General features: G+C 46.6%; 1 protein-coding gene across 2 annotated transcripts in view; it reads right to left on the bottom strand.

Moving 5' to 3' along the window:
* Positions 1-27,967, bottom strand: part of kirrel3a (kirre like nephrin family adhesion molecule 3a) — a 764,091-nt gene that overhangs the window by 5,072 nt on the left and 731,052 nt on the right. For both annotated transcript variants that reach the window (XM_055660891.1, XM_055660892.1), the window contains 2 exons: positions 6,595-6,695; positions 2,820-2,906 (listed from right to left, as the gene is read on the bottom strand). In XM_055660891.1, the coding sequence (XP_055516866.1) occupies positions 2,820-2,906; positions 6,595-6,695 (188 nt within the window). The remainder of the gene's footprint in view (positions 1-2,819; positions 2,907-6,594; positions 6,696-27,967) is intronic.

Raw genomic sequence — 27,967 nt, 5'->3', positions numbered from 1 at the left:
CATATCCCTCCAATCCTGTTATATCCATGTACCTGTCTAACTGTTTCTTAAATATTGGGATAGTCCCAGCCTCAACTACCTCCTGTGGCAGCTTGTTCGATACACCCCCATCTCACCCCTCAAACTCCCATTACATCTTTCCCCCTTCACCTTAAACCTACAGTATGTCCTCTTGTCCTTGACTCCCCAACTCTGGGCAAGATACTCTGTGCATCTACCCGACCTATTCCTCTCATGATTTTATACACATCTATAAGATCACACCTCATCCTTTTACGCTCCATGGAATAGAGCCCCAGCCTACTCAAACTCTCCCTATAGCTCACACCCTCTGGACCTGGCCATATCTTCGTATATCTTTGCACTCTTTCCAGCTTGACACCATCTTTCCTATAACATGATGCCAAGAACTGAACACCTGTAGTCAGAATTGAACCCGGGTTCCTGGCGCTGTGAGGCAGCAGCTCTACCGGCTAACACAACTGTCCCACCCTGCCGCTGCTTGGCTTTCACCCGACTTTTAATCTCACACAAACTGATATTCTTCTGGCTTCTGGTCATGTCAATAGAACAGATTATCTTCCCATTGTTTTGTTGCTGCCTCTGGACTATAAGAGTCACACAGCACAGAAACAGGCTATTCTGCCCATCCCATTCATGTGAACCAAAATGCTCTATTTAAACTAGTCCCGTCTGCACATGTTTGGCCTATATCCCTCCTATCCTTTCCTATGCATGTACTTGTCCAAATGCTTTTTAAATTTTGTTGTAGTCCCTGCGTCACCTCCTCTGGCAGCTCGTTCCATACACCCACCACCTCTGTGTGAAAAAGCTGCTCCTATTAAATCTTTCCACTCTCACCTTCAACTCATGCCCTCCAGTGCTGGATTTCCTTATCCAGGGGAAAAACAAAATTGCATTCACCCTATTTATCCCCCCCATCATTTTATACACCTCTATAAGATCACCTCTCATACTCCAAGGAACAAAGTCTCAGCCAGCTCAATCTTTCCCAAAAGCTCTGGCCCTCGAGCCCTGGCAACATCCTGGGAAATCCCTACACCCGTTCTAGCTTAATGTCTCTTTCTGTGCCTGGACTGAGAGAGGGCTCCATTCGAGGCATGGACTCAATGTGTTGAATGTTCGACTCCTTCACAACAGTCTTTCTGCCCACAATGATGACAAGCTAAACTCTGCCTGCACGTGATCCATATCCTTCTATTTCCTGCATATCCATGTTCCTATTCAAAAGCCTCTTAAATGCCACTATCGCATCTACCTCCACAGCCAACCCTGGCAACACGTTCCAGGTTCCCATCTGTGGCACGGTGGTGCAGCGGTAGAGTTGCTGACTTTCAGCATCAGACACCCGGGTTCAATAGACAATAGACGATCGACAATAGGTGCAGGAGGTAGCCATTCGGCCCTTCGAGCCAGCACCGCCATTCATTGCGATCATGGCTGATCGTTCACAATCAATAACCCATGCCTGCCTTCTCCCTATATCCCTTGACTCCACTAGCCCCTAGAGCTTTATCTAACTCTCTCTTAAATCCATCCAGTGATTTGGCCTCCACTGCCCTCTGTGGCGGGGAATTCCACAAATTCACAACTCTTTGGGTGAAAAAGTTTTTTCTTACCTCAGTCTTAAATGGCCTCCCCTTATTGTAAGACTGTGGCCCCTGGTTCTGGACTCACCCATATATTTCAATAAGATCCCCTCTCATCCTTCTAAAGGCTCGATCCTGACTACGGGTGCTGTCTGTAAGGAGTTTGTACGTTTTCCCCCTGACCTGCATAGGTTTTCTCCGGGATTTTTGGATACCTCCCACACTCCAAAGACATACAGCTTTTGCAGGCTAATTGGCTTGGTATCAAGTGTAAATTGTCCCTAATGTGTGTAGAATAGTGTTAATGTGTGGGGATCGCTGGCTTCCGTGTTGTATCTCTAAACTAAACTAAAAATATCACTCTGTGTGAAGAACTTGCCCCGCACTCCTGCTTTAAATGTTGTCTCTCTCATCTTAACGCAATGCCCTCTAGTGGTGGACATTTCCACCCTGGGAAAATGTTTCTGTCTGTTTACCCTGTCTATGCCTCTCAGAATATTGTATACTTCTGTCAGGTCTCCCCTCAGCCCTCGACATTGCAGAGAAAACAATCCAAAGTCTGTCCAACCTCTCCTTGTAGCTGACACCCCCTAATCCAGTATGTGTAGGAAGGAACTGCAAATGCAGGTTTACCCCGAAGATAGACGCAAAATGCTGGAGTAATTCAGCGGGACAGGCAGCATCACTGAAGAAAAGGAATAGGTGACGTTTTGGGTTGAGACTCTCAGTCTGAAGAAGGGTCTCGACCCGAAACTTCACCAATTCCTTTACTCCAGAGATGCTGTCTGTCCCGCTGAATTACTCCAGCTTTTTGTGTCTACCCCCTGACCCATTCTCCCCTCAACCTCTGCCGATTACGGCATGTTTCATGATTTCATATTTAAGGCAGAGATAGATAGATTCTTGATTAGTACGGGTGTCAGAGGTTATGGGGAGAAGGCAAGAGAATGGGGTTAGGAGGGAGAGATGGATCAGCCACAATTTAATGATGGAGCAGATTTGATGGGCCGAATGGCCTAATTTTACTCCCATCACACGAACACACGAACTTATGATTCTCTCCCTGGAGAGATGCCAATCCCTACCCTTCACCCCTTCCCTGTGCCTGAGGCTGAGGTCCAATGGACCCCAATGGAATTCACAATAAAATAACATGGGGAACCAAACACACACAGACAACTGGGAAACAAGAATGTAGAATGGTTGAACCTTGATATGCTGATATTCCTTCTCTTCTTCCTTGAGGACTTCCAGCTGCTTCAACACAGGGTCCTGCTCGAATTCCCCCCTGTTAATCTGTAAACAAGAGACAAACGACGCTTTCATTCCCTGTCTGCAAACCCCCTCAATACAGACACACCCCAACACTTTGTTCAATCATTGAATCATTGAAAGATCCAGGTTGGCCCACCGAGTCCACGCCGACCACTCATGACCCACTCACAGTCTCGCCCACTCCCTACATACCAAGGGCAAGTTGCAGTGGACAATTAACCTACAAACCCGCACGTCTTTGGGATGTGGAACCCAGAGGAAACTCCAAACAGACAGCCTCCATAGTCAGGATGGAACTCGGGTCTCTGGCGCAGTAAGGCAGCAACTCTACTGGTGCGCCACTGTGCTGCCGTGTGTAGTGCATGTTACTTGCTGCAGCGAGGAGCTCTCATTTATGCAGCAGCAATAGATGTTTATGCTGGCGAGGGAGGACATGGGCATCGTGACTCGTGACAATTTCTAGGAAAACATTGCCCCGATAGGTTAGTTATCTCAGAGCCGACTGGGCTCATTTCCTGAAGGAAACAATGACGTGGATATTATTGCTGGCATATTCGATACCAAGCATGAGTAAAAATTGGTCGGCATGGTTCTTTTGAACTCGTAGTGCAGTGGAATATTGTCGGTAGGCAGTCGAGGGCAGCCGTAGTCAATCTCCTTTGCTGACCGGGCATTTTAAATGGCTTATTGGATTTTTCACAACTAAGGTAATGTTAAATGCCCGCTAAACTGTGTTATGTTGGCTGGCTTCTTAAAAGTGTCTCCACTCCTTCTCCCCCCCCTTCTTCCCTTCCCTCCCCTTCTCTCCCCTTCTCTTCCCCTCTCTCCCCTTCTTTCCCCCCCCCCCCCCCTCCTCTTCGCACTCTCTAAAGGACTTACCGTACATTTTGCCAGCCGTCTTTTACCTTTCTGTTCATCGCGGGTGTGAATTCCAGACAGCGCTCCCCCGCTTTCCCTGGCCCCCACCTTTGCGATGTGTTTGTGTGTGTGTGTGTGTGTGTGTGTGTGTGTGTGTGTGTTTGTGTGTGTGTGTGTTTGTGTGTGTTTGTTTGTGTGTGTGTGTGTGTGTGTGTGTGTGTGTGTGTGTGTGTGTGTGTGTGTGTGTGTGTGTGTGTGTGTGTGTGTGTGTGTGTGTGTGTGTGTGTGTGTTGACGGTCGATCCAGCTCGCGGTTTCATCGCTGACGGTCGATCCAGCTCGAGGTTTTTCAGGCGAATGTTCTCGAGCTTGAAGGTCGAAGACAGTTGCTGAAAAGTTGCGTTAGCGGGACAGGCCCTTTATGAGGCTTTTAGGATATGGACATGGATGTGCAGGGAATGGAGGGATAGGGATCACATGCAGGTAGTGGAGATTATTTTAACTTGGCATTGTGTTCGATATAGACGTTGTGGGCTGAAGGGCCTGTTCCTGTGCTGTACTGTTGTATAGTATATGTTCCCACTGCACACCATGGGATTGTGAGCACAACTACAGCAGTATCTGCCAGCATCTGCAGTTCCCTGTGACTATATGTAACTAAGCACACACTGTGAGTATTCCAAGGCTCCGTGTCCACACTGAGTGTGTGCTGTGGGACTGTGTACACACATTATTTATTACTGTAAGTGTGCAAGCTGGGATGTGAGCTCACACATGACTTTGAATCACTTCCCTCTGGAAGGCGACTCCAAACTGTCAAAGCTGCCACAGCCAGACATTAAAAAAAAAATGTCCACGAGCAGTAGCTCTACTCAATAACCCAAAATCTGCAGCCTCCTTTTGCTCTGGTATTTTATTTAATTCACATGTTTAATCGATAATGTTTTATTTTTAATGTTTAATGTTTTATGTGTCATTCTTAATTGTTAATATGTCATGTTGCCACTTGCGGGCGGAGCACCATGGCAAATTGCTTGTATGTGAATACTTGGATAATAAACTTATTATGAACTATGAAGTCACTTTATTATTGCGTATGATAATGACAGTGTTGATCCCCTCAATTAAGAAAGGATATTCCAAAATTAAAGGCAGGCAATTTAAATAATTTCTGGGATGAAGAGTAGGCCTATTGTGAATAGCAGAAAAGGTTAGACATTTTCTTCGGAGTTTATAAGAATGAGGGATAATCTTATTGAAACCTATACCATCCTGACGGGGAAATGACAGGGTAGATATTGGGATGGAGCCACAAGGAACTGCAGATGCTGGAACCTTGAGCAAAACATAAAGTGCTGGAGGAACTTGCCCAGTGCGAGTCAGTCAGCATCTATGGATGGAGTGGACAGACGACGCTTTGAGTTGGGGCGGTTCTTCAGACTCAATATTGAGATGTTGAACACAAGGAAAGAGATAGATAGATTCTTGATTAGCATGGGTGTCAAGGGTTATGGGGAGAAGGCAGGAGAATGCGGTTAGAAGGAAGAGATAGATTAGCCATGATTGATTGGCGTAGACCTGATGGGCCAAATGGCCTAATTCTGCTCCAATCACATGATGCTGGTTTACGAAATAAACCACAAAGTGCTGGAGTAATCCAATGGGTCAGGCACCATTTCTGGATAACATGGACAGGTGATGTTTCTGGTTGGGACCATTGTAAAGAAGGATCCTGACTTGAAACGTCATCTATCCATGTTCTCCAGAGATTCTGCTTGACCCGCTCAGTTACTCCAGCACTTTGTCTCTTTATCTATAATATTGAGACGTTCCCATTAGAGGTCGTCTATTGAAAGGGGTGGCAGAGATAAAAGACAAGGGGACTGTCACATAAACCAAAGATGCTGGAGAATTTTGACTTGTAATGGGTGGAATCCCTGGAAATTCCTGTCCTGGAGGATAAATTACTGTAGGTATTTAGAGATAATTTTTTGAGAGATCAATGTTTTTGAGGTGGATTTGCGAGGATGTTGCAAGGACTAGAGGGTGTGAGCTATAGGGAGAGGTTGAGTAGGCTGGGACTCTATTCCTTGGAGGGCAGGTGGATGAGGGGTGATCTTATAGAGGTATACAAAATCATGAGAGGAATAGATCGAGTAGATGCACAGAGTCTCTTGACCAGAGTTGGGGAATCGGGGACCAGAGGTCATAGGTTTAAGGTGAAGGGGAAAATGTAATAGGAATCTGAGGGGTAACTTTTTCACACAAAGAGTGGTGGTTGTATTGAACAAGCTGCCAGAGGAGGTAGTTGAGACTCGGACTATCCCAACATTTAAGAAACAGTTAGACAGGTACATGGATAGGACAGGTTTGGAGGGATATGGACCAAACATGGACAGGTGGGACTAGTGTAGCAGGGACATGTTGGCCGGTGTGGGCAAGTTGGGCCGAAGGGCCTGTTTCCACAATGTATCTCTCACTCTATGACTCTATGATTCTAAGAGGCATTTGGAGCTTGGGACAGATGAGCAATGATCACATGGATTGATGGTGCGGTGTTGAGGATGCAGGGCCTACTGCTGTCCCTATTTTCTTGTGAGCATCTTGTGCATTACACTGCAGGAACCAAAGATGAGTGGTCTGGCCCAGTCTGTACCACCAAGACCGTCGGCCTCACAGAGAACTGCTTATGTGGGTGATGCCCAGACACTGGGTCCATGGGGATCATGGTGCCTGGACCACAACGCACCATCTACCATTCAGCAAGGATTGTGACTGGGTTAGAGAGTGAAGACTGGATTGGGACTGGATCGGAGACACTGCGCGCGCGGAGAGAGCGATCCCGGACTCACCATCACGTTTTGGATCGCTGCCTGCTCTCCTGGCTGCTGGGCCCCATTGTGGACGATCTCCACACGGATCTCATTCTTGGCAGAAACGTCACCCTTAACATCTGCAAAAGAGTGGCAGCATGAAAGTCAAGCACCCCTCACCTCACCCTATACATCCATGGACGTCACAGTGGGTCTGCAGGGTGCGCTGTTGTCTGGGCAAACCTGTCTTCATCACCTTGTCAGGAGCTCCCTGCCCTGCCTGCCCATTACATAATCTATATACTTGGTTTATTGAAAGATACAGCATAGAAACAGGCTCTTCAGCCCATCACATCCACACCGACCATCGACCAGCTGTTCAAGCTAGTTTTAAATGCCCCAATTTTGCATCCACTCTGTACACACAAGAGTCAACTTAAGGAGGATAATTAACCTGCAAAATGTCTCTGGGATGTGGGAGGAAACCGGAGCACCCGGATGGATCTCACGGTATCTGAAAGGACCGCTCCTGACGTTTTGGCTGCACTCTAGCCCTACTCTCCTGATCTTTGGTCACCTGGTATGTAGGGGGGAGGGGGGTGGTGGATGGGTGTGGTGGAGGGGGGGGGTCTCCTTATCATTTTGTTCCTGGGCGCAAGTTGGCCATTTGCGGGTCCAGGCAGCGGGCAATCGAGGGTTCTGCCCGAGTCGACTGCCTGCCCCTCTTCCGGGCCTACGTACGTGCCAGTGAATCCCTGGAGAGGGAACACATGGTGTCAATGGGGACTGTGGAGACCATCCGTGAACACTGGTCACTGCGGAGGGGTTGGCAGTCTTCATTTTGTTACGACTCTGTATTTGTGTATAATTGAATAAAGACTGTTTGTTAATAATATTTTTTAAAAAGGAGGGAACTCACGCGGTCACAGGGAGGACGTGCAAACTCCACGCAGACAGTGCACAAAGTCAGTGTTGCGTCCGGCTCCCAGGGGCTGTGCAGGCTACGGCTCTACCCGTTGCATCACTGTGCCACCCTAATACTGGCGGCGATTCATCTATCTCGTTCTGCCTCATTTTATTCTGACTCCTCCCAGCGGCTATTCTCTGGGTGCTCTGGTTTCCCCCCATATCCCAAAGACGTACAGGTCTGTAGGTTCGTTTGGCATCGGTAAAAATAATGAATTGTCCCTACGGGGAAGGGTAGGGTCAGCGTGTCAGGGTAGTTTGATTGTTGGTCGGCCGAAGGTCATAAGGTCATAAGTGATAGGAGCAGAATTCGGCCAGGTCTACTCTGCCATTCAATCACCCTCCCTCCTAACCTCATTCTCCTGCCTTCTCCCCACAACCCCTGACACCCATGCTAATGAAGAAGGGCCTGTTCCCGCGCGGTATCTTTGAACTAGACACTTTGGCTGGTGCTGCACATTGCTTTAGTGCCTGCTAATTAGCAGGACAGTAATTTAATGAACATGCAGATTCACAAGCACACTTCATATTTACTGACAGACCTTTTATCAATGCTCAATGGAACCTTTATTGCCATTTGACACAGTCAGCTGTGGCTCAGTGTATCTTTACACATATTCTCATGCCCTGCACTCCACACAATTAGTGCACATTTCAAATGGAGTTTAAGTACAGATTGACTGAATTTACTTTGATTGTGACTTTTAGCTGGAATTCTCTGGGCAATCTAATTTTCATGTCGGCTGTTTGCAAATGAGTGGAGTATTGTCTGAATCTATGCTCCAATGCTAATGGAGTGTTTAGTAAAATTTGTCTTAAAATGCTCCTGAAGGAAATCAACTTTAACGACCGCACGCTGTTAGTGGATAGTCGTGCTAATGGTTCTTGCATTCCCAAGGCATGGTGCTTTAATGGACAAGATGCGGCTGGCTCCTGAACTGATGTTGGAGCTGTGGAAGCAACAGTGATGCATGGAGGCAGCCAGGGCAGAACAAGCCCGGGGAATAGGTAGAAAAAGTTGAAAGAACTGCTGAGGAACAGTGCGCTGACCTCGTTTGACACCTCTCCACAAAACACCAGACACATACAAATGTTCCCACTCCTCGCGACCATGTCCCTATTTTCAGTGAATAGGGACAGGGTCACACACAGACTGACGCCCCCCCCCCCAGTGAATAGGGACAGGGTTAATTACACAGTGATCCCAGTGAATCCCATATTGAAGCAACGACCAAGAATGTCCCCTACAACTCTCACCAACTTCTACAGATGTGCCACAGAAAGCATTTTATCAAGATGCATCACAGCTTGGTTTGGGAACAGCTCCATCCATCCAAATTGCAGCAAACTGCGATGCAGCCCAGTCCATCACACAAACCAACCTCCCTTCTATTGACTCCATCTACACCTCACGCTGCCTCGGCAAGGCCAGCAGCATAATTAAAGACCAGTCTCACCCCGGCCACTCCCTTTTCTCCCCTATTGACATATCTATTCTCCATGGCCTTTGTAGACCAGTGAGGTGTCGAATTGTTTATTAACTTTATTTGCTTGGTTTTGCTGCGTTGTTTGTACTTGTGTTTTATGTTTTTTAATTTATTGTTTGGATTTTTGTATGTAATTTATGCGCCTCGTGTTAGTTGTATGTTCTGTTGTTCTGCCTGTTTTATGATGTCTTGCTTGTTTTCTTTTTTCTGTACAGCACTTTGGTCAGCTTTGGTTGTTTTTAAGGTGCTTAACAAATAAAGTTATTATTATTATTATTATTATCCCATCAGGCAAGAGGTACAATAGAAGGGTGAAAAGGTACATCTCCAGATTCAGGAACAGTTTCTTCCCAGCCATTTTATCAGGCAACTGAACCATCCTACCAAAAACTCGAGAGCAGCCCTGAGCTACCATCTACCCCATTGGAGACCCTCGCACTATCTTTGATTGGATTTTACTAGACTTAATCTTGCACGAAGCATTACTCATGCCATTCCCTTCATCATGTATGTGTACACTGTGAATGGCTCGATGGTAAGCATGCTTTGTCTGGTTAGCACTCAACAAAAGCTTTTCACTGTATCTCAGTACACGTGACAATAGACTGAACTCAAATTCAAACTCAAAATATCTTCAGGTACAACTCCAAATCACACACTATGCTTCGCCTTCTCCTTCCTGTGGCCATTTCTACCACTATCCCTCCCCTCTCCAACCCACCCTCCTGTCCCCTTGCACCTATATCTCTCTCTATGGTTACATTTCTCTCCTCATCTAACATTCTTCTGACACATTTTCATCTCTAGCTTTGTCACTTACTGCACCCAAATGCCAATTAATTCCCCCCACCCCCATCTGCATCCACCTATTACTTGCCAGGCTTTATCCTGCTTCCACCTCTTTTCCCGCCCCCCCCCCCCCCCCAAATTAATTAGTTCAACGAAGGATCCCGACCTGTCTATTATCTATTTCCTCCACAGATGCTGCCTGATCTACTGAAATCCTCCAGCACTTTGTGTTTTGCTCAAGATTCTGCCATCTGCAATTCCTCGTGTCCTCCCAAACTATCCTGTAAGTTTAAAACTGGTGGAGGAACCTCCTGAAGGAATATTCTCAGTCCGCCTGGACCTACCTGATCTCCTAGTTGCCAAATACTTTAATTCCCCTTCCTATTCCCACACTGATCTTTCTGTCATGGGCCTCCTCCATTGTCAGAGTGAGGCCAGATGCAAATTGTAGGAACAGCATGTTATATTTCGCTTGGGCAGCTTACATCCCAGGAGTATGACTATGATTTCTCTAACTTCAAGTAACCCCTGCTTTCCCCCTCTCTCCTCCATCCCCCCCCCCCCCCCCCACCCAAGTTGTTGTACCAACTTCAATGTCATCTTTGGGGGGGGAGGGGGGGAGGGGTAGAACAAAGGTTGACCTGGCGCGGGATGCTTTGCAACTTTGTCAGTGCCCTTTAAGTGGTGACTATTTGCATACCTTGGGAATACAAGCAAATAATTTCACTGTGCCTTGTCACATGTGACAACAAGGTCACTCATTCATTGTTCAGTCTCATTGTCTGAAACCCATTTTCCACCTGACCACAGCTAACAATGACCTGTTTCCTTTGTCGTTGTTACTTTTTTGCATATCTTTCATTCATTTGTTCCATATCTCTCTACATCACTGTCTATATCTCTCGTTTCCCTTTCCCCTGAATCTCAGTCTGAAGAAGGGTCTCGACCCGAAATGTCACCTATTCCTTTTCTCCAGAGATGCTGTCTGACCTGCTGAGTTACTCCAGCTTTTTGTGTCTATCTTTGGTGTAAACCAGCATCTGCAGTTCCTTCCTACACATTTCCAGATAGCCAATCCTCATTGCCGCTGAGTCTAAATTCTGGTACTTGCCATCAAACAACAACTTGTGAGTCCCTTCACTAGAAGGACTACAGCAGCTCAAGAACCAGATCAACACCAACTTCTCAGGGGAAACTAGGAATGTGCACTCAATGCAGACTTTGGTGACATATCATGAAACAATAATTAATAAAAAGTGTTCGGAGTCAATGGGGAAATGTTTTGCTGACACTCTAAATTCAATTCTAAATTGCTTGGAACTAATACAAATCCAATGTGAAGTTTAGAGATACAGCGTGGAAACAGGCCCTCCAGCCCACCAAGTCTGGACCGACCAGCGCTCCCCACACATTAACACTACCCTACACACACTGCGGACAATTTTACAATTATACCAAGCCAATTAACCTACAAACCTGTACGTCTTTGGAGTATGGGAGGAAAGCGAAGATCTCGGAGAAAACCCACGCGGGTCACGAGGAGAACGTACACACTCCATACAGACCGCACCCGAAGTCAGGATCGAAACTGTGTCTCCGGCGTTGTAAGGATGTACGCAACCATGCCACACATTCGAAAAGCACTCAGTTGTCTAATCTGTGCTCATTTACGATGTGTTCATATCTCCAGTGTAAGAGCCTGGCCACTTAATACGAGCCAAGATAGACACAAAAAGCTGGAGTAACTCAGCAAGACAGGCAGCATCTCTGGAGAGAAGGAATGGGTGATGTTTCGGGTTGAGACCCTTCTTCAGACTGAAGAAGGGTCTCGACCCAAAACATCACCAGACTGAAGAAAGGTCTCGACCCATAAAGTCGCCTGTCCCTCTGAGTTACTGCAACTTTTTGTGTATATCTTCGGTTTAAACCAGCATCTGCAGTTCCTTCTAATACAAGCCAAAGCCTGGTTCGGGTCCTCATTCTCACAGAGGAATCCAGAGGTCCCACTTCTCTACATTCCACCAACCACTGCACATCAACTGCATGATAAGTCGTCCCAAGCTTCAGTGCTTCATCTTACTCATGGGACTTTAGACTTTAGAGATACAGCACAGAAACAGGCCCTTCAGCTAACTTCAGCTGATCACTGGTCGAGTACATGCCGACCAGTGATCACCCTGCACACTAGCAGGATACTACACAATAGGGATGCCTTACAATTTAAAAAAATGAAGCCAATTGACGTACAAACCTGCTCGTCCTTGTAGGGGGAAACCGGAGAATCCGGAGAAAACCCACGCGGTCATGGGAAGAACGTACAAACTCTGTACAAACAGCACATAGTAGGGTTCCAACCCGGCTCTCTGGCGCTGTAATGCAGCAAATCTACCACTGCATCACTATGCCGCCCTAAATCTGATTGTTTTTATTATTTGTCATGTGAAGTAGAACATCTTATTACCTTTACCTCAATTTATCTTAAACTGGCTTGAACGGTGTGACCCTGGTTTTACATTTCATAATCCACATTGTCTCCGTCTCCACAACAATCCTGACATCTCCTTCCAAAGATGGCCACCTCAGCGTTGTATAAATATTTCTTAAATGTTGCGATCCTGCCTCAAATGTTGCGATTGTATCTCCTACGGCAGCTCGATCCATTCATCCGCCATCTTTGTGTAAATAAGTTGCCCCTCAGGTTTCTATTATTACTGGTTTATTTCCAGCTTATGACCCAAGATGTATCTCCTCATCTTCAAGAGGCAATTGATTACAGTGGTGTAATGTAAAGGCCCTGTCCCACTTACGTGTCCTTGGCACACAAATTATGCTACCTCGTCATCGCGTTGAGGCGCACGGGCATCACGTGGCCGGTCCCACTGTGAAGCGCGGAGGGGTATGGAGTTTTGCGCGGCATCGCGCGGCGCTCCGAAATGTTGTAGCAAACAAAATCTTTGCGCGCCACCGGCCTGTCGCATAACTGACAGCCAGAGTGGGACAGGCCCAAGACCCTGGCGCGATGCAACATCTCACCTCCAACAGCAGCAGAAGCAGGCAAACGAGGTCGCGTAAATAGCATGCCAAGGACACATAAGTGGGACAGGGGCTTAAGGGTTAAACAGACTGTGTCAGCTGAAATGGATTTGTTAGCTAAATGAATAGCATTGCTTGTCAAGCAAGCGGGCTCGCTTCGAAAAACAATTAGATGTTTGGGAAAATGCTTGAGGCAGCTGCAAAGAACGACTAGATAATGAGGCGACCTGCAAGGACACTGAGACAAACATTTACCTTCTCACGGAAATTCGACACCAGCTCGGCACCTGATATTTTTAGAGATACAGCGCGGTAACAGGCTCTTCGGCCCAACAAGTCCGCGCCGACCGATGATCACCTGTATTCCAGTTCAATAATACACACGAGAGACGATTTGCAGAAGCTAATTAACCTAAAAATCAGCACAACTTTGGAGTGTTTGGGGAAAGCGGAGCACCAGGTCCGCATCGAGCAGCGGGTGTGGAAGGAAACCAAAGAATCTGGAGAAAACGCAGGCGGTGACAGGGAGAACATACAAACACCGTACAGACAGCACCATAGAAACAAGGAACTGCAGATGCTGGTCCCCAAAGATAGACACAAAGTGGTGGAGTAACACTGTGCAGGTGCAGTGGTAGAGTTGCTGCATTACATTACAGCACCAGAGGCCCGAGTTCAGTCCTGTCTATGGCTATTGTCTCCATGGAGTTTGTTTGTTCTCCCTGTGACTGTGTGGGTTTTCTCTGGGTGCTCTGGTTTCCTCCTATAACCCAAAGACGCACAGATTTGTAGGTTAATTGGCTTCTGTAAATTGTCTCTAGTGTATAAGGCAGAACTAGTGTACGTCTGATCGCTGGTTGGCCCAGACTCAGTGGGCTGAAGGCCCTCATTCCACGCTGTACCTCTAAACTTAGCATGTCAGGCAGCATCACTGGTGAAGGGTCTGAAGAAGGGTCTTGACCCGAAACGCCACCCATTCCTTATCTTCAGAGATGCTGCCTGTCCTGCTGAGGTACTCCAGCTTTTTGAGTCTATCTTCAGGATCATTGGAGAAGATGGATAGGTGATGTTTCAGGTGGGCACCCTTCTTCAGACTGTTCTGACTCACTAAGTTACTTCAGATCTTTGTGCCCAGCTTTGTAAACCAGCACATGCACTTCCTTGTTTCACAGGCTTTTAAAGTTATGACCTTCATTCTGAAGGATGTTGAGAGAGTTTATTTGTCATTTTCCGCTGTGTTTTTATGTTTTTATTGATCATTTATCTGAAGTTGTATTGCTATTGTGTTGCTATTTTATTGCTTGATTGTTGCTTTAATATTGCTCCAATAAATGTTTGTGCTTTAGATGTTATATTGTCTGAGTGTCCTTCTCCATCCTTGAAGCCTTGTTTCCAATAACACACATGCAAAGTGTAGGAAAGAACTGCACAAGCTGGTTTAAATGGAAGATAGACACAAAATGCTGGAGTAACTCAGTGGGACAGGCAGCATCTCTGGAGATGTTTCGGATCGAGATCCTTCTTCAGACTGAAGAAGGGTCTCGACCCGAAACATCTCCAGAGATGTTGCCTGTCCCGCTGAGTTACTCCAGCATTTTTTGTCTTTCTTCGACACACACAAAGTCTCTGTTATAGGAAACCAGTTGGGTTACTAATCCAGGGGCAGCAAGTGGCACAGTGGTAGAGTTGCTCCCTTACTACACCATTGAACCAGTGTTCGACCCTGGCTACGGGTGCTGTCTGTACGGAGTTTGTACATTCTCCTGTGACTTGCGTGGGTTTTCTCCGGGAGCTCCGGTTTCCTCCCACACTCCAAATATGTACAGGTTAATAGTTTAATTGTCTTCAGTAAAAATTGTAAATAATCCCTAGTGTGTGTAGGATAGCGCTGGTGTACGGGGATCGCTGGTCGGTGTGGACACGGTGTGCCGGAGGGCCTGTTTCTGCACTGTATCTCTAAAAACTAAAAAAACTCAAACTATATTAAATTGCCCTGATACTAGAATTACAAAATGGTGTTGCTGTATTAACAATAATTAGTTCTAATCGCCTGTCACCTTCACCAAGGCAACGATCAAAGTGTGAGTGATGCTTCATTGCACCGTCTTCCATCTGATATGACCTGCTCATTTAAAAATTAGTAAAAGGCCTGTCCCACTTGGCGATATTTTCGGTGACTGCCGGCATCATTGACTGATGTATCAAGTCACTGAAATATCCGCGGCATGATGACATATGACACGTTTTTTCGAGTATTGCAACATTTTTTTGTCGCCACTGGATTTTGAAATGTTCAAAATCTTTTGGCGACACTGATATGACGCCGAAAAAATCGCCGTGGGACAGGCCCTTTAATGCTTTCATGATGTTCCCTGGAGCAAAGGAAATGCACCAACGGAGAGTTTGTAGCAGTTCAGATGGATTGAAAACAAGATGTCAAGGAATCAAACACTTTTCTGTAAACATTTAATTTCATTTAAAGAGAAATAATATTCTATTGGATCTGAAATGCTACACAAAAGGGGTGGTGCTGTGCCACAGCAGTGGAGTTGCTGCCTGTTGTGTATTTAGATGCTTAGAACAGACTTGAATAAGGCTCGGACATGGGAGTAATCTTACAAGCTTCTTTACTGCAGGACGCCACCTTGAGTCTCCCCGTGCATTAGCGTACTTGCACAAGACATCACAAGACACTAATTATATATGCTAATTAGGCAGGTAATCCATAACACTCCTCCCCCTTTAACTTGGAGGCAGGTAATACCATTTCTATTACATACACCGCACTCCTACCCTACAAGTAGGAGTTCTACACTCCTACAAGTCCATTTCACCTGTATGGTATATGCTCTTTTCCTACCCGTCATTGAATAATACACAGTTGCACAATGGTATTATACTTAAACCAAATACATTACCCCTTGCTTTATGAGTTATAATTTTCTGGTTCATGTATTTGTTTTGTTTTCCTCTTTGTAGGTGGGATCTGACCCATGGCTGCAAGTTTTCGTGTTCTAACAGCTTCCTCTGTTGTTCAATTCCCATTCTCTGCTTACTTATCTGCTCTTGGTGTTTCGTGAGATTCTGCAATGCATAACCCTTTGTCCATTGCTCAGTGAAGGAGGCTCCATGCTGGACTATAGTGAAGTGTACTAATCGCAATCGGCCCTGCATACTTTTGTCTTGACCGACAAGCCTCTCTTCTTTAGACTTTTCTATTAGCAGCTTTCTACTCTTTGTCACACATTTATTCAATCTTTCCTTGCATCGTTCAAGCCTTTTCTGTTGTTCATCTACTCGTCTTCTTAAGTCACCTTTCTGGTTCTTTATCAAGAAGTAGGATCTATATTGTCTTTGCAATACAACACTGGCTTTCCTATATCATTTAAGCTTTTTGTATAGTTTAAGCTTTTTCTGTAGTTCATCTACTTGTCCACTTAAGTCACATCTCTGGTTCTTCATCAAGTAAGATCTATATTGTCTTTTCACTACAACACTGGCTTTGATTTGTGCTCTGCTTAGTTTTCTTGCTTCATAAGCACGGTAGTGACACTGCACTACAATTGTTGTATCTTTCCATTTGAGGAAGTCTTTCCTATATCATTTAAGCCTTTTGTATCGTTTCAGCCTTTTCTGTTGTGCCTTTATTTGTCTTTTTAAGTCTTTCCTATACCAACTCCTACGGAGTACTGACTGCACTTTTACAGTAGGTCTCTTTTGCTTAACCCACTGCCTAACCACCATACTCTTGTAGGCAATTTGAATGGTAATAGTTGCATCCCTCATTGACTGATATTGCAAAAACTGGGAATGCAATATTTTGCATGCTTTGTACCATCTCTGGATCGAAATGACAGCTTGACGCACAGCTTTGTAGTGTACCCGTAATCGGTAACCACGGTATGCTGCTTGCAGAGTGACTACAGCCACCTTTTACATCAAGAAATGCTTTCTTGTAATGCACATTCTTATGAATGACTTAATACAGCGTGCTGCCTTGATTTTCTCAACCAATACTCTGCCTATGATCCCGCGGAATAAGGCCTGAATACAAACCACTGATTTTCTCAAACTATTATACTATCTCACTTGGACATTTCTTATCTGGCAAGCTCTGTATCGTTGCTGTACCGCAATGGCAGACCAGCGTAGTTTCTTAAAATACTGACGCTGTTTATGCATCTGATAATAAGTCTATGACCTTGGCAGATTTGTGCATGCACCGCAATTGCTTTTGAACAAGCATTCCTCAGTAAGCTGCCTGAAGTTGTACAACACTGCTGCGTACCTTCATGTAAGTTTTGCGATCACTTACAATTTGAAGGTGTGCCCTATAATGGGTTTGCACTATTATAGCTGCCCTTCTCATTGCCTTGTATTGACGGTATACTCTATGCATTCTAAATGCTGCTTGTATTACCGTTGTGCCTTCTGTTTGTTCCGGATCTCTCTCCGTACCTTCATACGGGTACGGATCTCTCTCTGTACCTATGTTTCTATACCCCTGAATGCAGCTTGAATAGCTAGGGTTGCTCTTTGGATGGCAATTTCCCTTTTCCTTTCTCTTCTTTTCCTTTGCCTTTTCCCTTTGGCCTTTTCCCTCTGCACTTGACCTTTGTCACTTGGCACTTGACTTGTATCCCTTTACACTTGACCTTGGTCCCTTTGCACTTGACCTTGGTCCTTTTGCACTTGACCTTTGTCCTTTTGGATTTGACTTTTGTCCTTTTGCACTTGACCTTTGTCCTTTGAGGGACTCCCTGCCCTCTTTAGTTCAGGCTCCTTTCCTCTGGATGCCCTTGGAGGTTTTGCCGAGAAATTACCCATTAATACCTCCTTACACTCCTCGTACGTTTTCTCTGTGGGCTTTGCTGGCAGCAGTAACGTACATAAGGTGTGATAACCCTCTCTTCCTAATCCTAATATGAACCATGCTCTCTTCTTCTCCTCTGTAGTGATATCATTGGAAATGAACGAAGCCTCCAAGACTTCAGTCCATTTCTCAAAATTGCACCCAGATTCTAACTTTCCAATCGTTTGAAAAGCCATGCTACCTGTTGCTAATAAGGTGCAATATTCAGGTGCTCCTGTACAGACAAACCACTGATTACTTCAAGATAATAAAACACATATCTCCTGTACAGCCAAGACAGTGACTTCTGCCCTGGACTTTAATCCTTTTACATTCTAAGATATTATCCAGCTCACTGTCTATTACTTAATCTTATAATAATAGATTTATACTATTTTACTTCGGAGTCACGTGAGTGACTACGTGAAGACCCTGCCAGTACGCATGTGTGTTATTTCGTCTATCGCATTGCGTGACGACTGGCAGGATGGACGTGATTCTCCTGCCAGCAACAGACCTGGGGTAAGTTTTTAAAAAGCTTTTTCAGGTTTTTCATCTTCTTGCAGGAACCTCCACTTAGAGGTTCTGCTAAAAGTCTGGGGCAAAGTCGGGACTAGGGGGAACCCCAGTCACGAACTTCCAGGGAACCCTGGTCACGGGGATGCCTGCCCACAGACCAAGTCGCTCGGGAGACCGCGGTACGCGGGGAGCGGGCGGCGGTGGATTTGCCTACTGAGCCACTGGGGGTGGAACCAATGGCTTCATATTGGTGCCGGGGGCAACTGGAGAACCACTCCGGAGACCGCAGAACTCGGGGAGTGGGCGACGTTGAATGCGCCTTCCGAGCTGCTGGCAGAAAACCAGCGGCTTCACATTGGTGCTGGTGGCACCCAGAGCAGATACCCCCCCCCCCAACATTGCAAATTGCGGCTATCCCTTTTATAGGGACCGCGGGGATATCCCGGCTGTAGTTACTGCGGAGATACCCAGCTCAGGGGGGGGAAAGCCCCGACTGGAGAACATCGCGGAGAAGCCCTGCTATAGGGACCACGGAGGTAAAGTTCGGGGGAGAAATACCCGACATGGAAACCTTTCTACAAGGACCACAGAGGGAACCCCAGCTGCAACAACTACGACCAGGAGACCAGGCTCGGGCGGAGCGTTGCCCCAGCAGCAGAAGGTTTAAAACAGGACATGCAGGTAAAATCCTAACTCAAAGGTTGTTTTGTGCTATTTTATGAGAATGTTACAGGAATGGACCGCATCCAGACTGACTGAGGAGGACCGCGGAATTGCGGGCAGTCAGCAGCGGCAGGCTGCACCTGGATCGCTATTGATCAGTCTCCGACCTGGCACCTGCACAGTCGGATTCGACGCCACAGACTGCCGGGAAGGCCAAGCAGAAGTCGGACAGGCCCGAAGACTCGGACGAGTCGGGCTGTGAAGACTCACCGCCGGCGGGAGTGACTATGATCGCATATCCCGCATGGAGCGGTTGATGGAGCTGATACTCCAATGTGATATGCTCCGGTATATGGAGTTCTAGTCACCATGGGGTCCTAGGATGCCTATGGCAGCACCTTATCGAGGGCTGCATAATGCATCTCCCTCGACAGAGGGAAGCGTTAGGAGTCACTTCTGGGCTGACTCTGAAGACTGAAGATACCACAAGTGTGCTCAGGGTGCAGGAATAACACAACCAGCAGTAGGAGAAGGCTGAGAATAACAACTACCAAATACCCAACACCAGGGAACTGTATTTCGCTCAGTGTCCCTGCAGTGAACAGCTATCAGGGTGATACTGCCATTTGGGCAACCTGATGAAACAAGTCAAGAAGCTCGACAAGGGCCGTTGGGCTCATGAAGGCCACATCATCACGCAAGACCTCACATCTCCAGCAGCAGCACCCCTACGCACCCACCAGCAAACCACGATACACTGAAGCTGGTGAAAGCTTGAAGGCCTTACAACCAGGACAAAGGTCTTTTTAGGCCACAGCCCAGAACGGTCTTCCTGGAAGATGCACCAACCCCGTACTCGAGCTCCTCTACCTCCCAGGAGCAGAAGTGCAAAATCATGCACCCATGGTTGAGGCAGCTCCTGGGTCAGGTTGCATAAGTCCTCCCATTCGGATGTGTATGGATGAAGCTGATAGAGGCAACTCCTGGAAGTTCCCCATCCAGCAGTGGGAAGGTAGGGAGCCATATCATGATGTGTCCTGTCACGGATACAAGTTGGTAATATTTACACTGGTTTGAATATTTACCCTGGTTTGGGATAACATAAGATTAGTTTATACTGCACAACAGGTATGGTTGGAGTTGCCTTTCAAGGCAGGCTCACAATATGGGATGTGGACTGATCATTGTCAACAGCCTCAAACCGCAAGTGCAGTATAGACATTTCTGAATAACCTCCATGTGATCATTTCCGCTCACAGGGTTCAGAGATAATTGAAATTTAACTGGATGCAATGAGACACTCAGTAGCGTTGTAAAATGGGCTAACTTCAGTTTCCAGATTATTTACCAAATCACTACAATCAGTGCTTTGACTGCACAGAGCTAACAAATAAGTGTTATGGCCAATCTGGATGATATTGAACATACTGAATTTTACTAAATTAGCCTATCGGCCACATAGCTATATTTGATAAATTGGGGTTCTAACCCGTCCAGTTAAATTTAAATCAAACTGATACCAACTGAAACCTGTGAAAATTGATTATTGGAATACAATCAATCCATTTATTTGTCTGGGATTCGGCTCTGAGACAAAAGATTAGACATCTGCTATTTGCAGCTGAAACTATCAAAGTCACAATGGTGGACGAACAGTATTCAGCGTTGCTCCACTAAACCTCTCATCCGTAAATCATCAGTCATTCACAAACTGATGCTATTGCTCAAAGATGGGGAATTTACTAATACCATCTCTAGTTACGGAGGCAGATGGGATTAGCACAAATTATGAATTGGTCAGTCATGGTATCAACTGCCAATGGACACCAGGTGCGTTTTGTGCATTAAAGGGTGTGTGAATATGCATAATCTGCATGCACAAGTCCTAGGTGATACACTTTGGTGGTGGAATATGTTAATCGCTAAGGTACAATCAAATCAAAGTATCCGGTGATAGTTTTACCTAACCGCATTCAGCACTGGTGTATCATCATGCAAATCAATGACAACACAGAATGAATGTGCGATCACAAGGTATTTAATGACATTGTGAATCGATGGAACACTAACGATCGAGATGCTTGCATCCAGGCTCAATCACCAGTTGCAAAAATACGAGGCATATCAGTGGCGAAGGGTGCATTCTCACTACACAAGGGAGGAATGGTCTTTTATGTCTTCCTCCATTTGGCCTCATAGGACGGGTCATGCAAAATTCACGCTTCCGGCTTTTCATAGTGCCTGCCTGGGTGATTTACCCATGGTTCCCGCTAATGTGGGGAATGAGCATAAAACCTTACATGGTTATTTCTGGGCACAAAGATGCTGGTTCAGTTGTGATGTTGAAACCATCCTCTGCATGATATAGTCAATTTATTGGCTTACAGACTCTGAGAGACCGGTCCTGCGGCTCAGGTTGTCAAACCTAAAGCATTGGGATTGCTCACTGCAAATTGCAGGGATAGCATCAAATAGCAGCATTCCTCATAGGAGATGGGAAGTATTGTTTATGCTTCTTTACATTTAATTCGGCACGGATGACTGACATCTTGAAATTCAGTCTTATGGGATTCTAACATTGTTAATATTCCATTTATTGTGCCTGAAGTACCTCCTCATCATTTGGCTGCGGTGAACATAAACCACTCTGTCCGGTCTCACCCTCTGACATCTAGATTATGAAGGGTATCATCAACATAAAACCTCCCAGGTCTAGGGATGCAGAGATATGGGTTGTTAACATTGTGCTACGTCACTTCGCCGATGGGCACCAGCAACATCCCTGTCCTTGGTCAAACTCACTTACTAGTGGTTATGCCATGGTGTTGAGTACAGTGCTACGGGTCCAGTCATTGCTGCACTGGATAGGATGATCATATATGTGGGCTATAATAAACATGTTTTGTTCATGATTAGTCAAGCAGAGTAGACAGGGACATAAGACCAAACTAGATGTTGCATATCCCATGGACCTTGGGTTGTGTGTGATCATGCATCTACACCAGTATGTCAAGGTCCTTAAGAGTCTTATAGACTCTGACTAGCTATATTGTTAGTTACATAAACCTCGTTTGAAGGAATCACTACAAACCTTCTCCAGAGGATTAAATGGGTCTGGCATATACTGGAGTGAACATTGACATTTTGAGTCTCACTCCACCAGGACCGCTATACCTCAGCAGCAGGGTTATGGACCATTCCTAGCGACTGCAGGATGGTCAAACTATTGATCTGTCCAAATATTCAGATCAAACTCATTGCCAGATTGGGGGTATTTGCCAACTCTATGTTAGGTATGTCTCCTCCTGGTTGAGGGAGGTTACTATTGCACTATTGTTCATTAATAGCATCAACATGTCTATATCAATGTCATGTTTGAATGCAATATTAATATTCACTCATCATTGGCCTACTGATGCAGTGTATGACGCCTGGACTTGTTTTCCATGGCATGAAATCACAGAGCTTTAAAATCTTCATGTAGTCACTCACGTGACTCCGAAGTAAAATAGTAAGATTAAACGAGAACTTACCAGTTTGAAGTTTGATCTTTATTTTATGAGGAGTAACGTTGAGGGATTACGTGCCCTCCGCTCCCAGCCCTCTATCATAAAGGTCAACTGGTATTATGGTTCTCTTATCTTACTATGTTCAGTTCAATAACTGTTGCCTGTGATTTCACACCGCTTCTTTGAAGATTGACACGCATGCGTACTGGCGGGGTCTTCACATAATCCCTCAACGTTACTCCTCATAAAATAAAGATCAAACTTCAAACTGGTAAGTTTTCGTTTAATCTTACTATTAACCCACATTTGCTGTCAATAGCAACTAGAACATTTTAAACATATTCTTCCTATGCACACATTTCCTATTCATAACAGTCCAATGCATTACACATCTAACAGTCCTGCTTCTACTGTAACAATGCATTACATTCACAGAGAGATTTTATTGTGAAGGATTTCACTGCTCCAGCTTGCAGCCTGTGGAATCTGGTGAATCCTCGACATCCAGTGCTGCTTTAGCTGGCTCCCCCCCCGGGCTTCACTGTTACTTTTAAACACCGCTGGCCACTACGGACCTCCGATGCTACTGCTGGCTTGCTTGCCTGCTGTCCTTCCTCTCCACCACTGCTCCGCCGACTTGCCTGCCCGCTGTCTCCACAGCCCTTCTGGCTGCTACTGGACCCGCTGTACGACTCGTCGCTGGCTCCCGTGGTCACCCTGCGGAAAGTGAAGGTAAGTCACTGCTCGTTTCTGCTGCTGGTCCCCGCTGCTCCAAGCGTCGGGACTGTGCCTCTCAGCTTTCTCAGATTTCTCCACTCTCGGCCGTCTCCCATGACCGGGCTTTCTCTGCTTCACTCCCTCAACAGGGCTGACTCTGCTCCCAACCGGGCTGAAGTGCTTCAGTGCTATGTCCTCCTTCTCTTGCGCGGACCCACTCTTCGCTCGGGGCCAGACTTCCTTTCACGTCCAGGCTTTCCCCGCTCTTGGCCGTTCCTTGCGACAGGGCTTCTCGGCTTCTCTCCGCTTCTCTCGCGGGCCTGTCCGCTTTTCTGCTCACGGTCGGGCTGACTCTGCTCTCGACCGGGCTTTCTTTACTTTCTCCCCCCACCGGGCTGTCTGTTCCCAGTTGGGTTGAAGACTCAGCCTCTGTCGGTGGCTCTCTGAACCTGTCCGTGGCCTACACGGTACAAGGCCCTCACCCAACGTTGGTGGCTGCTACTGGAGCTGGCCGTGGGCTACATGGTCCTCTTTCATCGGTGGCTCTCGGGACCAGTTCATGGCCTTCACGGTACTAGGCCCTCACCTGACGTCTGAGGCTGGCCATGGGCTACACAGTCTTCTTTAGTCGGTGGCTTTTCCAGACCTGTCCGTGGCCTTCACGGTACTAGGCCCCCACCCGACATCTGTGGCTGCTGCTTGGGCTTGGCTGTGGGCTGCACAGCCCTGGATACATTCCAGGTAAGCTGACACCGTGCTCGGTGACCCTTACTGCCCCTGCTTGTTTTCCTAGCTCTTCCCTGAGCTTTTGCTTCCCGTTCCTACCTTTTTTTCTTTTTGGCGCCAATTCAAAACCATTTGGCTTGGTGCTGTTCCACTTGTTTCCAAATACTACTATTTTTAAACTTGTTTTCGATTCTTCTTGCTGGCCTTGTTCGTATCTTTGTTCTTTCATCCTCGTCGCCAATTGTTGTGTATTTAGATGCTTAGAACAGACTTGAATAAGGCTCAGACACAGGAGTAATCTTACAAGCTTCTTTACTGCAGGACGCCACCTTGAGACTCCCCGTGCACATGCGTACTTGCACAAGATATCACAAGACACTAATTACATATGCTAATTATCACATACCTAACACTGCTCTCCAGCGTCAGAGGCCCTGGTTCGATCCTTACTACGGGTGCTGTCTGTGCGGAGTTTGTACATTTTCCCTGAGACCGTGTGGGTTTTCTCCAGGTTCTCCGGTTTCTTCCAACATTCCAAAGACATGCAGGTCTATTGGTTAATTGGATTATTTAAATTGTCCCTATTATGTTCGTAAGTGATAGGAGCAGAACAAGGCCATTCAGCCCATCAAGTCTAATCCGCCATTCGATCATGACTGACCTATCTCTCCCATCTCACCCCATGCTCCTGCCTTCTCCCCTGATAACGGTACAATCTCTGCCTTAAAAATATCCATTGACTTGGTCTCCATAGCCTTCAGTGGCAATGAATTGTGATACTGTATGATACAAAACAATAAGACTTTATTAATTCCAGAAGGGGGATTGGTCTGCCTAGAGTCATAAAACACAACAAGATACATAAAACATAAAATTAAAGTGACAAGTGGAAACTCCAGGATTGGGGATGTGCAAAGATTGAGGAGGGGAAGAGGGAGTCAGTCTACCCCACGACAGAAGGGGGAAGAGTTGTACAGTTTGATAGCCAGAGGGAAAGAGGATCTCCTGTGGCATTCTGTGCTGCATCTTGGTGGAACCAGTCTGATTGACCAGTGTGTCCTGGAGGGGGTAAACTATATTGTCCAAGATGCTCTGCAGTTTAAGGAGCATCCTCCCTTCCAAGACCTGATGTGCGGGTGATTGGTGGTCGACATGGACTCGGTGGGCCGAAGGGCGTTTCCACACTATATCTCTCAACTAAACGAGGAGGTAGTTCTTCAGTTATCATTTCCCTGATACCTCTGCACGGCACCGTATCGGTTTTAACATTGACCGAGACTGCCTTGTTTTTGAATGGCCACATTGGAATGAGCCTCCGTATCACCACGCTTTGCAACCCTGTGAATCTGAAGAAGGGTCCTGACCCGAAACGTCGATTGTCCATTCCCCCCCATAGATGCTGCCTGACCATCTGAGTTACTCCAGTACTTTGTGTTTTGCTCAAGGTGCCAGCACCTGCAGCTCCGCTAATCATTCCGCCCAGTGTTCCTGAACTCTTCATCAATCAGGGCATTGATTTCAGGAGTTGGGATAGATTCACCAGAAACCGCAAACACTGGAATCTTGGGTAAAACACAACGTGCTGGAGGAACTCAACAGGACAGGCAACATCTGCAGAGGGAATGGACAGACAATGTTTCAGATCGGGGACTTTCTTCATATGAGCACAGGAAATGGGATGTTAAATTACAGTCGTACAAGATGCTGGTGAGGCCACACTTGGAGTACTGTGCTTGGAACGAGTTTAGATGGGACACCTTGGTTGGAGTGGACACGTTGGGCCCTCTGTCCATGCCTTACGACTCTATGACTCTCTAACATTCTCTGCACTTTAAAAATACTGAGCTCCGAAACCTGTCACATGCATCAATGTTTCCAAGGTCTATGAAGGGGTGTGTTTTTCATTAATAGACCGATAACTGTGTGCTGATCAAAGATTAAAGTTTCAACTGCAGGCATTGACCATTTTCTTTGGACCATTTTCTTTTACCCAAAGTTTTTAATGTCTCCAATCGGGAATTGGAGATAACATCTGACCTTGAAGTTGGACTCCAGATTTAGTGTCTGCTTCTAAGTCACTGGAGCCTGTAACAAAGGTGATTTAATTTGGCTGCACAGAATTGCTAAAGTTTCATGCAACCACAATTGCAATGAGTGGATGGTTTACTATTAATTGGAGCTTTTTTTTTGGATACAGTTTGACTCAGTTACAGTGGGGCCCAGAGTTTAGTTTAGTTTAGAGATCCTTCAGCCCACTGAGTTCATGCCGACCTGCGATCACTCATTCTATCCTACACACTAGGGGCAATTTACAGAGGTATTTTACAGAAACTACAAACTTGCATGTCTTTGGAATGTGAGAGGATGATTCCACGTGAACTGGAGAAAACTCACGCAGTCATGGGGAGAACGTAGAAATTGCACACAGACAGCACCTGTAGTCAGGATCAAACCCGGGTCTTTGATGCTGTGGTGGTGGTGCTGCCCTGGCAGCTGCGGCTCGCCTGCAGTCCGTCTGGTTTTTTTCTTTTTTCTTTTTTTTGTTGTTTTTGTCGACTTCGGGGCTGCGATGGCGGCGACTCGACTTCGGAGCCTTGGAGGCTCGGCCGCGGGCCCAGTGGCCGACATCGTCGGGAGCTCGCAGGTCAAAAATTGTCCGGAGCTCCAGCAACAACAGCTTCGTCCGCTGGACTGAAGGGCGGCTGCCTTGGCAGCTTCGACCGTCCCGGGCCGCGGAATTTGAACCGGCGCGTTCACGGAGCTCGGACTTATTTACCATCACAATATCGGAAGCCTGATCGCCTCAGCGCAGAGGGAGAACAAGGAGGGAAGAGACAAGGACTTTAAGACTTTTGCCTTCCATCACAGTGAGGAGGACTGGTGGTCTCGCTGTGGTGGATTTTAAATCTGTGTTTATTGTGTGTTTTTTGTTATTTTATTCTATGTTATGACTGCAAGGCCAGAAATTGCGTTCAGACTGAAAGTTCTGAATGACAATAAAGGATATTTGACTTGACTTGTAAGGCAGTAACTCTACCGCTGTGGCACCGTGCCACCCCAATGATAGCTGTTTTATGATTGAATTGGCCCAATGCATAGTTGTGATTGTGGCTTTTCCTGGGAGGGTCACAGTCATTAGATGAAGATGCAGCAGAGAAGCGGGGGGCAGGATGAGGCTCCAATCAGGGATTTAGGACCCTGGTGATGACTCTCTCTGTGTGGCATAGAGCAGGGAGACCTCCCTCAGCTCACCACACTGCAGATCTTCATCCATCCTGACATGTTGTAGCCCCTGGGACCGAACACTGAATTTACCAATTTCAGATAACCAGCCTTTCTAGTTTGTTACAGTGCTGATGTAAGGTCCACCACCCATAACATTTTCTGTTCCCTTTATTATTGTTACTCATGTGCATATCATTCATTCATTTGTTCAATATCTCTCTACATCACCATCTATATATTTTGTTTCCCTCTCCCCTGACTCTCAGTCTGAAGAAGGGTTCTGACCCGAAATGTCACTTATTCCTTTCCTGTAGAGGATCTCCAGATATCACTTCCCCAGAGATCCGTTGAGTCACTGCAGCATTTCATGTCTATCAGCTATAATAGTAAGATTAAACGAGAACTTACCAATGCTAGCCTCCTGGTATGAGGGAGCAAAGGGCAGATCACAAGACACTGTGGAGGAGGTACCTGTCCTTTGTCCCCGGGAGCGCTGCTGTTCCCGGTGGACCATCTCCTCCAGGAGCTGCTGAATGCAGCTCAGGCGGCTGTCTTTCCTCCGCTTTGGTGGAGACATGTTCCCCCTCCGACGAATCGGAGATGACCGGCCGATTGGTCTTCCTGGCCGCTTTCCCAGTCCGCCGTGCAGGCTCTGGCGAGACTGGGCTTGGCTCGGTCTGGGGGATAGCGAAACCGCTCTGCGAGCGACGCTGCCGCCGGTTGCTGCCCCGCTGGTAGAGTTGGAGCGGGGCAGTTTCTCTTTGAGAGTTTTCTGCGCTGTGACATGTTTTCTGAAAGGCTGCAAAACACAACTGCAACTCTCCTCTGTTATTCCAATGCCCAAGAGCCGCTCCTGCAGCTCAGGCAGCTGTCTCTCCCCCTGTTGGGTGGAGAGACGTCCCCGTCCGATGTCGGAACCACCGGCC

This window comes from Leucoraja erinacea, chromosome 32, assembly GCF_028641065.1.
Source record: "Leucoraja erinacea ecotype New England chromosome 32, Leri_hhj_1, whole genome shotgun sequence".
NCBI lineage: Eukaryota > Metazoa > Chordata > Chondrichthyes > Rajiformes > Rajidae > Leucoraja > Leucoraja erinaceus.
The sequence above is the reverse complement of the archived record's forward strand: the minus strand, read 5'-3'. Positions and strand labels throughout refer to the sequence as shown.